Genomic DNA, 11,200 nt, shown 5'->3' on the forward strand with positions numbered 1-11,200 from the left:
CTTGTAGTGTCATGTGTTCTGCTTCCCTCTAGTGGATATACTTAAAAACTACATATTCTCCCATAATGCACCATTCTCGCTTTACTCCCATGATCCCTCACTGCTAGTCCTTCGCACCAGGCAAGATGGCGGACAGACCAGGTACTATCTCGTGTCCTCTGATTAAATGTCTCACATTGTCTCTACTATCTGCTCTGCTGTTGGTATATTGTTTAGTTTCCACAGACTGTGTGTGCTTTACTGTCAGACTGACTGTTAATGAGTCGTTTCAAGGTGTTAATCTGCCTGAAGGCCGCAGTGGTCCTTTAAGTCACCTCAAGGACTTTCTGTGTCATTGATGGTTTAACAGTTTAAAGAGTCTCTGTTGGACATTAAAGTGTCCTGCAGGGTGATCAGGAGCTTTAGATATCACCTGCATGTTAGGACGCATTAATCATAGTTAAGCTGTCTTTGCATGTTTAGGTTATGTAACGGTTTCTGCTGGCTAGCTTGCACACTAGCCTGCAGACATGTCACCTCAAAGTCTGCTCTTCTCTTTGGTTGGTTTTAATCTTTGAACACATTCACCTTACAGACAAACTGTCTTTCAACTGTGGGCCGAGAATACTTAGTCCATAGTGGTTTAATATAGCTACACACCTGGTAAATGTCTAAAGTTAGCTACAGAGATAGAAAGTAATGAAGCAGATTGAAGTTGGTGTTTTTCAGTCTACTGTATTTGCAGCTCACTTTGTGTATTTGTAAACTGAGTACTTTTGCTTTATCGACTTTTCAGAGGATGACGTTTAAGTTTGCAGAATTTAGGGTTACCACTAATGGTTAGGCCTAATCCCTGTCTCGATTAGTCTGCAGATTATCATCTCACATAACAGTTTTGTCTATAAAATGTCAGAAAGTAGACCTCAGAGTCCAAGGTGACATCTTCACATTGCCTGTTTAGTCTGAGCAAAACTCAAATATATTCAATAACATGAGACAAATAAAAGCCTCAAATTTGAAAAGTTTGAACGAGGAAATGTTTGGTTGATTTAAGTGATTGTTGCAGATTAATTTTCTGTAATTTCATCTCTGGCAGATTGACTTTTTAATCATATTGTTATGACCTCTGGATGAAGTGTTGAATCACTCCCTGTTGCAACCAGAGCACACTACCAGGGCTAAGCATGTGTTGCTCATTATTATGGACAACATGTAATCAAACTGTCTTTGCTGTCTCCACTTGTGACCAGTTCCCGTGATTGAGAAGCGACTGATGGACGTGAAACTGGGTGAGCTGGGAACCTGGATGGTAGGCCGAGACTTCACTCCCAATGGCCTCCTCTCAGCCGTCCGCAGGGGTGAGGAAACCTGTTCTGATAAACTGTTTTTGTGGACCTGAAAAAACTTTACTAAGGAGTAACTATCACTAAAAAGTAGTGCCTTGTAGTGACTTGTGAAATGCAGGCGTTAGAGGTTTTTCTGAATACCAGAAACCATTTTTCAATAAAACAGCAACAGAAGGAAGTATTATATAAGGAACATGACGATACAGAAACCTAACCATTCCTCCTTTTCCAAATTATCAAGATGCAACGGGAAAGCAAACCTGACAGAAGTTAAGGAATTCTGGGAAGTTTGTAGCTCCTTAAACGTCACGTTTTAAATCTTAGGTTCGAAAAATGACTAAATCTGTGTTTCAGCAGCAGAGTTGACATGAAATCACACCATAAAGTCTTCTTACACAAATTTGAACTACAATCACATCAATCTTTTTTTAATGCTAAATATTCAGGGAACATAAAGGATGTTTTGTTTTCATTCTTATCAGCATGCGCGACACAATGTTCCCTGCTGTCACTTGACAACTGTTCTGAAAGGTTGTCGGTTCAGCATCTTGTTTTTTTAAGGGCAGGTCAGGCGCCATAATCACAAAACACCCTGAGGCTGAACGTAGTTCTCAACTAGCGTGAGTTAGGAGAAACTCCTAATCTTAGGACTCCTATGTTTTTGGTTTAAGAGGAATTCACAAAGCATTTTAGCTCCAAAACTAGCTTGTACATCCATGAGAAGTTAAAGGGCGTCCAGAGGACTCTTTGGTCACTGTGACTTTCTGATATTTAAAATATCTTGAATGAAATCTGTCTAGCATCTAGCGTCATTCATGAAACATGATTCCATCCATAGCAACGGGGTCAATCCCCCTTCTCTAAGCTCAGGAGTTCTCAGTAAGAGTTGCTCTCAGCAGCTTTGTGAAAAGCTCTTAAGAGGAAACACTTTTCTAGGAACTTTAAATATATTTTTCAATGAAAATGTGAATAAGGATGTAAAAATGATCATTCCCTCTAATATTGTAAATCATATCCCAATCGCAATATCGGTCAAAATACTTAATGAAAAACTCACCCATATTTGACGAAGGGCTGGAAATGTATTTCCTCTTTCACCATGTTCACATACAATCAGTGCAGATAGCATTTCTATTCATGCCGTGAAGATTACTCACCGGTTTAATTAGCTAACTCACATCTTTATAATTTGATGACACTGTGTATGTCGTCATAAAGTCTTCAGCTGTGGTTTATGGTTTGTTTTTTGTCTTCCAGGCCACGACAGATACTACAACAAGTACATTAACGTGAAGAAGGGAGGCATCGGTGGTGTAGCTATGCTGCTGGTTGGCTACGTGGCATTGAGCTACATGTGGGAATACGACCACCTCAGTAAGAAATACACACTCCTTACTTCTGGTTTAGGATGTTATACCTTTTACTATAAAGTATGTTTTCTAAGAGTAAATGTCACTTCTCCAATGTTTGATTTTTTTTAACTCCAGTGTGGAAAAATAAGACATTTCATTTAAACTCTCTTTTTGTCCTTCTCTTCCAGAACATGATCGCTGGAGGAAGTACCACTAAAGCTCCCTCAGCAGCCATCAGGGGTTGAACTTGAACCTCTTTGCTCCCCCGGCTCTTTCTACTCTCAGCTCTGTGTTGAATATGTGACTGTTGTGACCAATAAACAATACTAAGATTTATTATTGGATATCATGTTTGTGTGTGTGATTTTTAGTTTCCAGTTATTTAGCTGCATCTAAATGTCAGCTGTGTCAGCCACCTCACTGTTGTAGTTACATGAATGCATGAAAGTATAACTGGTAAATCTGTAACAAGAACATTTATTTGTACACACTGTACACATGGTGAGAATATGTTCAGGCTGGCAACACAACAATCAAATTCATCCTTTGAGATAACTTTTTTTTTTTTTTTTAGCTGAGCCAAACTGCTGTACCCCCACATGTAAAATTAACAACACAGGGCCTCCACACACACACAACTGGTAAATAATTATTTCCAGGATTTTAAATGTTTGCAAGAAACCGTGTGGTTACAGTTAGAAAGTCTAAAATTTGACTTGTGTGATTTTGTTTGTCACAAGCCAGAAGATTTTAGGTGGTGTTACAAAAACAATACAAACCATTGCAGGGTGGATTTGGGCTCTGATTAATAACAGTAGTTTGAGTACAAACTGCATTAATTTACATTCCTACTGGCATTTATCACTTTTTTTTTTTAATGCATTTGAGTCAGATTCACTAGAAGTAGCGGAATAGAAAAACTGGTCTGGTGTCACTGATGCAGTCACATGACCCAAGGAGAAACGCACATGATATCCTGTAAAGAAGCAGCAACATGTTGCAGCACTGCACCTCTGTTGGACCCCAGATGTGATGTCTATTTAAATATTCAGTGTGCTTCACAGTACAAATGTTGTAGAAAACTCCAAAGACTAACACACACAAGTCGAGTCATTCAACCACAGCCACGCAGATCGTGACCTCTTCTGTTTTTTCTTGTTATTTCATGTATCCACAAAAAAATAGAGATAGCTATGTTTATCTTTCTTAATCTTTTTCCTACTGCCTGTGTCTATGAGTTCACACACACAACAGCGGCAGTCAAAGTCTTTAAGTTCAACTTCAGCCTGCGGAGCAAAGGGGGCTTCCTCTGGTCTCCTCTGCTCACATCAGGAGAGACTGAGCTACAGCACCGCGGTGACCTCGAGGCTGGAGGTTACTGTCCACTCAGGAAGGCAAGATGGCCTTTAGTGCATTTGTTGGCATAGTGGCCCTTCTCACCACACTGCAGACGCACGGAGGACAAAAGAAGGAAGACATTAATGGCTCCTTATTGAAAGCAAAAGAAAGCTGGTAAAAAAAAATTCTCCCCGATGATATGAGCAAATACTCTTATCTGCTTTCTTGCAGATTGTTAGATGAGAAGATCAATGCCACTCATGTCTGTAAATATGTAGCTGGAGCCAGCAACCACATAGCTTAGCACAAGGGATAGAAACAGGGAACCTGCTTGCCTGGCTGTGTCCAAAGGTAACTAAATCTGCCTACTAGAACCTCTAAAAATCAATAATTAACATGTTTGATAATGTTTGATTAATTTGCTGTTTTACATGGGGTTAGGTTGTCGACTATTTCTTGGCTTACTAAAAGGATAACTTGGATATTTGTCCTGGACCCTATTTTGCCATGTATACTGTATGTGTAAGTCACTAATAGTGACTACAATTTTCTGAAATTGGTCCAGTATTGAGGGAGAGCGCTGCAGACAGAAGCTGCTCACAGGCTGCAATATGGTGCAAGCTGGCATCGTCATTTACGAAATAGTGCTTGTTTTTACCACGACAGGCTGTGATTGTTATTATTAGTGTCTGACATTATGGAAAGAGCCTCGCTCAAGGAGAAGTCTCGTTCTGAAATCTGGCGAGGTGACGTGTTGCTGGAAGATATCGGTGGAATAGTGGAATACCTCCAGGCAGAGTTTGTTGTGTTGGAGTACAGAAATGGTAGCTTAGTGTAATCTAAAAGATTTTCAATGTCATGGCATTTGGCAACGTGGATGAGGTCTTTGAATTCCATGGCCGTCTGTACTTATTTGAGCCAGAGTATACAGATAGTCAGATTTCAGATTTCACAACTAGACTTCTCCTTGAGCGGGACTTGGACACAATAACAAAAAGACCGGATCAAGTGAAAGGTAAACATAAAGTTGTCAGACACTTATGATAATTTGAGCCCGTCAGTGGCAAAAATACAGCACTTTTAGTGAACATAACGTTATAGTGACACTGCTCACTGCCCTCGCAGCCCTCGCAGCTCGTTTCACGGCTGCCGGTTACAGCGTTCTCCCTCAATACTGGACCAATTTCAGAAATTGTCGTCCCTATTAGTGACTTATACATATAAACATGGGAAAATAGCCCAATACCCAAGTTACCTTTTAATGTATTACCATTATTATGATCTTTGTCTATTTCATTTTCTTTAACATCTTTTTCTTTGTTTTGACTATCTGTAAGGATTACAAACCTTCTACAAAATGAGTTGTTAAAGTTGGAAACCGAAATGCTGCATGTGTGAAAATAACAAAGTAAAGTATTAAAGTGGCTGCTGGCAGTAGCTTCATATTTACTTAACAGATCTGAGAGTGGTATCGATCTTCTCATCTAACTCTCGGCAAGAAAGCGAATACCATATCCCAAAATGTCAAACTATTGCTTTTAGGCATTATTCAAACATTTTTAGAAGGACCATTTACATTTCTGTGTTTAGCAAAGCTAAGAATTTAAATGTGAAAACAATACACCTTTTTAATATTAGTAGGTTATTGTATTAATAAACACAATGTTGCATTTAACATTCTTTTTATTCAGTTGAAATTCCCTCTGATCAAACAGCATAGGTTCAAACTTTTTTAACAAAATAAGTATTTCTGTGCTTAAGACAGAACTAATGAATGGGCTAATTAGCCTTCTACTAAAATGATCTTCTGATAATCTAACCTCCTTCCTGACAAGCTAACATGACATGGTTGGTACCAATAGATTTGTTGCGTGTTGTAGTTTAACATGATATCAATATCTTATCCATTCTAGCTGAGCCCGCTACAGCGTCTTAAAAACAGCAATGTCGGCCAGTCTCAGAGGGTTAAATATTTTTCCATATTTATGAATGATCAAAGGGGCCGGATTTGGACCATGGGCCCCCAATTGAATAGGCCTGCTTTAAGGTTTTACAGCTTTATTTACGACTACAGTGAGAGAGACTGGTGTCTTGGTGGTGATTTTGAACACAAAAGGGCATATTAGCAGACAGATGTTCAGATGACTCACCTTGTAGCAGGTGACCTGATCCAGTGGCCGAGGCCCTCTGTTGCCAGTCATGTTGTTTTGCTGAGGATGAGGAGGAGCCATCGGCATATGGTTCTGCGGCCGCATGCCTGGACTGGAGTTGGTGAGCTGGATTAGAGAGAGCGACGAGCGACCGATGGTAGGCACAGGCTGCAGCAGGAAACAAAGAGAAAACGTAATTTTCTTGGCTGTTCAACAATAAAGTAGCAGGTAAATAACGTGGAGCAGAGCGCTGAGGTAGAGGCTTCAGCATGTGGGTGTGTGTGCATGTATCCTCTTACCTTTGACTGGCTCTGTATTTGCATTGGTAGAGGAGGCTGTTCAGAAGCTCCCATAGGCAATTCAAAACGAGGGCTGAAGAAGAACATTTCACTGTTAAAATCTACATAACTGTAAAGTAAAGCCTCCAATTATTTATTTTATTTTATTGCTAACTCAATCGTTTGTCAAAAGAATATTTTACTAGATGACATAAGAACTATCCCAAGTTACAAAACCAAATGCTAAAACAAGTCATAAGTGGTGTCTTTTAACACATTTCTATTATGTAGGAATCAAATAAAAAAGGAAAACGTACTGCATAAATTTACAGGATTTTCCCTCTGGACAGAAGCCCACCAGGTAATTCATACAGATGACTCTTCTTGTGTGTCTGTGTCTGCAGTCTGGACCTGAGACAGGAAGATGGAAGATGATAAACACAAACCACAACAGAGAGTAAGTTTTGCTTTTGTTTTGCTGCTGATGAAGAGTGGAAGACTATGAGTATAAACAGTATGTTAATATCAGTACTGCTGGAACGTTTATGTGAGCAGGACATACCGTGTTTGCAGAAGCCTCGGTCATACCAGGGACAGTCTTTGATCTTGGACTCTGGGTCAATGTGCAGGAATGGACATTCCTTGTTGCTACACTCACCTGCCGAGAGACGACACACAAATTAATTAAACAGGGACAAATACACTCTAGGTATTTTAACAACTGATCAACAGTCACAATGCAAATACAGTCATCGAGCTCATCTGTGTGATTTTATGAAACATCAAACGTCAACAAACCAAACTTGGAGTAGAAGTAGCACTCAGGCATCTTGGTCATGTCGTATTCGTGGAGAAACTCGCACTGGTCTCCTTTCTTACACAGTCCTCTGAGCCAGTGCTTACACACCACCGTCTTCTCGCCACTGATGTGACGGAACGGACACATCCCGCCTGGGAGAGGAAACAAATGAAGATATAACACAGACTTTTCTATTTCAAACTGCTGATTGCTAATCCTTTTCACAAATAGTGTGGCACTAACAAATCACACAGAGGATATTATTGTGAAGCAGCTACAGGAAATGCATTATATTGGTCACCTAGGTTTACGAGAACAGCCATTGTTCACTATACCTTGGTTTAAGGCTGCATGCATGATTTTGAAAAAATGTCTAATTGCGATAATTATTTTTTTCATTTTCATTGAAAAATATATTAAAATGTTTATGGTGTGATTTTTGCAGGGATCTGTACCAAACAAAGATGTTTTTTAAAGTCTGTAGAATATGATGTGTAGGCCAGGACATCTCTGCAGCATGACAATATTTCATTTTAAATGGTACTTTTTCCACACATTTGCCTTTCACAAATACAACGCCTCGAATTTGATAAAATTTCTGTTAATTGTGCAGCCCTACCTTGGTTGACAAGAAATTAACATTTTCAGGAGTTTTGTTTTTTTCCGTGGGTGAGTTTTAAATAGTGGAGGAATGGTAAAAGAAGAAATAGCCGATGAGCATGATTTAACGTCGGTGATGCTGCTTTCTGTTGTTATGGCTTTAAACTGTGGAATGCCCTTCCATTGGATTTTAGAACAGCAAACTCCCCAGGTATTTTAAAAATAAATAATTAAAGACCTATTTTTTTAAATCTGGCTTTTATATTGGGGTAATCCAACCTCGTCAGCTCTTAAGTTTTTATCTTTGCTATTCATATTATTTTTTTCTGTGTTTTTTTATTGGTATTGTTCTTAATATTTTATCATATCTGTTATCAATCACTTTACCTATTGTTATTATTTTCATTAATAACTAACAAAACAATGTGATCATATTAACACGATACGATTTCCACTGTCAACTCATCACCCAGCCCTACTGCAAGCTTTTATTTATTGTATTTGTGAACAGTGGATATTAGTTTATATTTGAACATGAGCAGTTACCTTACTTCTAAAGGGGTCTGGCTGCATTCTGGGAAATGTAGTAAATTAAAGACATATTTTTTTAATCTGGCTTTTATATTGGGGTAATCCAACCTTGTCAGCACTTAAGTTTTTATCTTTGCTTCTCATATTATTTTTTCCTGTGTTTTTTACTGGTATTGTTCTTAATATTTTATCATATCTGTTATCAATCACTTTACCTATTAATAGTATTTTCATTAATAAACTAATAATAATAATAATAATAAATTGGACTCATATAGCGCCTTTCAGAAACCCAAGGACGCTTTACAAAGGGGGCACACAAAATCATACCAATAATAACACAGAGGAGAAACTATAGCTAAGTAATTAAGAGAGTGATGTGTAGGAAGAGTCAGATGAGATCACAGGCCTTGATGAACAGGTGGTGTTTGAGGTGTTTTTTGAAAAACAATGTGTTCATATTAACACAATACGATTCCTCTGTCAAATCCTCCCCCAGCCCTACTGAGAGCTTTATTTACTGTATATATTGTATTTATATTTGAACATGAGCAGTTACCTTACTTCTAAAAGGCTCTGGGTGCATTGTGGGTAATGTAGTGTTTTAGGAGCTTGACTTTAGAAACTCTGCTTCCAGTGCTGACTGTTATTGTTTAAATCCATCTCTTGTGTGAGTCCCCAACCTTTATGGAGTTGAAACACTAAACGTGGTGTTGTGTTTGTTGTGTTTTTACCTTTCTGACAAGCTGCTCTCATGAAGTACTCACACACAGCAGACCCAGATTCTGCAGAGACACACACACACACACATACATATTATTATACAGCCTTAATAAAGATAGAGGTGAAACACAAAGCCAACATGAGCAGCATCCAGCAGCCAGGTGTGTCAGAGTCAACCTGCCGTTAGCTAACCAGCTAGCCTCCAGAGCTACTCACTGTCCATGCCGGGGAAAGGTAGAGGCTGAGCTCCGAGCTGCTGCTGCACAGCCAGCTCCAGGTCAAACTTCAGGTGGTCCACGTTAGCCAGCATGTCCTGCATGTCTGCAGTCAGAGAGATGTCAGCTTCTGGTAGCTAGCTAGTGCTTTCTAAAGATGCTAACGAGGCTAGCTGAGGCTAACCGAGGAGCTAACAACACTCCCGAGGAGAAACCACAACACGAGCTGCTCTTCTGTGTAGCTTTACGGGACTGTTTTAGAGAAAACACCGGAGCATTAGTCGTTGTATGAGGTTTAGTTAGTCAGGAAACAGCTCCTTGTTCTCAACTAGTTGATCTCAACAGTGGAGGGATGGAAGGAAGGCGCGCAGACTGACCTCTGACCTCTGACGGAGTGAGACCAGACTAAACGATCACCGAGTGCTCACCCAGGTTTAATGTGTTTCATTCTGAGTGTCTTTCTGACATTAAAGCCCGTAAAGTCATGGAAAACAAAAACATTTATTGAAACTTCTTTGTATAATAGAAGAATATGAATTACAGGTATACAGCCCTATAGCCCTTAATTTAATTTATTATTATTTTCATGTATTATTTTACAGATATTATTTGTTCTTGTTCTGTATGCACCTTGTCCTTTTACTGTAATTCAAGATTCAAGAGTTTTATTTGCCATGGTCACCTATAAGTACATTGGAATTTTGAGCAGTTTACACCGAGTCAGCTTTGAGAAAAGAAAAGAAAGGTAGAAAAGGCACAAGGTAATTACAGTATAAAATAAGTAACACATTCAACTCAACACAATAAATAAATAAATAAATTATTAAAATATAAAACGCCCTCAGTGTAGTCAATAAATAAACTAAACTACCCTCTGCATAGGAATCCAGAATCCAGAATACAAACATACAGTATATATGCTCCATGACCATGTTAAAAATACCATTCTGAGTTTCTTTCTTACATAAAAGCCCTTAAAGTCATGAAAAACAAAAATGCATTGAAACTTCCTAGTATAATAGAAGAATATGAATAACAGGTACAGCCCTTAATTTAATTTATTATTATTTTCATGTATAATTTTACATATTTTATTTGTTCTTGTTCTGTATGCACCTTGTCCTTTTACTGCAATGCAATGATCTATGAGCCATGCTGTTTGTAAATTTGAATTTGTTCAATAAAAAAAAAAAATTATGGTGGCCTTTCTACTGATTTACTAATTTATCAATGGGATTTTGAGGAGAAAATAATATTGTAAAAGAAAAACAAGTAAGAAAAAAATTTAATAAGTTCACCCAAACACCCTCAGAACAAACAGACTAAAGCCAAAATAAATAAGCCAATATAATATTTTTTACTAATTATTTAGACTTTTCATATTCCTCAAATATGTATTTTGAGATATTTGATCTGTTTGCTGTTTTTTCATACTTAATTAACTGTTAATATTATAGACATTTTTTATTTCCTACATGACGGTCTAAATGCCACCTTCTGCATGCTGCCAGAAATAATTTGTTACATAGAAGAAGAAATGTATGGAGCCTGGGAGGTGTCATGGAGGGAAAAAACATTGTGTACTCCATTTAATAATTAGTGCACAGAATTTAGTGATTTGTGCTCTTGAATTATAAATGAACTTAATAAAAAAATGGTAATACATTCATGCCATAATCTTGTATGCCCCTTTCACATTACATATCCTCTCAACATACCCACTATATGGTTGGATTGAATAGTTTTATTTTGCCCTTGGGATGAGATTTGTGTATATAAAGTACTTTGGCTGTTCAACACAATGTTGTGTTGTAAAATAAAAACATACTTACATTTACAAATAAACCAATACATGAAATAATTTAAGAAATAATGAAAACTCAACTAAT

General features: G+C 38.1%; 2 protein-coding genes across 3 annotated transcripts; one reads left to right on the forward strand and one right to left on the reverse strand.

Annotated features, from left to right (window-relative positions):
* On the forward strand, positions 1–3,021 carry atp5mf (ATP synthase membrane subunit f). Its single transcript, XM_074655391.1, has 4 exons — positions 1–141; positions 1,230–1,337; positions 2,583–2,699; positions 2,866–3,021. The coding sequence occupies exons 1-4, from the start codon at positions 126–128 to the stop codon at positions 2,892–2,894; spliced, it is 270 nt and encodes an 89-aa protein (XP_074511492.1). The 5' UTR covers positions 1–125; the 3' UTR covers positions 2,895–3,021.
* Positions 3,022–3,138: 117 nt separating this feature from the next.
* cpsf4 (cleavage and polyadenylation specific factor 4) lies at positions 3,139–9,727 on the reverse strand. Of its 2 annotated transcripts, XM_074655389.1 has the most exons (8): positions 9,313–9,727; positions 9,108–9,158; positions 7,242–7,394; positions 7,006–7,101; positions 6,761–6,854; positions 6,465–6,537; positions 6,166–6,333; positions 3,139–4,121 (listed from the first exon to the last, which is right to left on the reverse strand). In XM_074655389.1, the coding sequence occupies exons 1-8, from the start codon at positions 9,413–9,415 to the stop codon at positions 4,053–4,055; spliced, it is 807 nt and encodes a 268-aa protein (XP_074511490.1). In that variant the 5' UTR covers positions 9,416–9,727; the 3' UTR covers positions 3,139–4,052. The 2 variants fall into 2 exon arrangements, with proteins under 2 accessions (XP_074511490.1, XP_074511491.1); XM_074655390.1 differs by lacking the exons at positions 9,108–9,158; positions 9,313–9,727 and adding an exon at positions 7,862–8,510.
* Between the last annotated feature and the right edge of the window lie 1,473 nt (positions 9,728–11,200).

The sequence above is a fragment of the Sebastes fasciatus genome, chromosome 13, assembly GCF_043250625.1.
Source record: "Sebastes fasciatus isolate fSebFas1 chromosome 13, fSebFas1.pri, whole genome shotgun sequence".
NCBI classification, from domain to species: Eukaryota; Metazoa; Chordata; class Actinopteri; order Perciformes; family Sebastidae; genus Sebastes; species Sebastes fasciatus.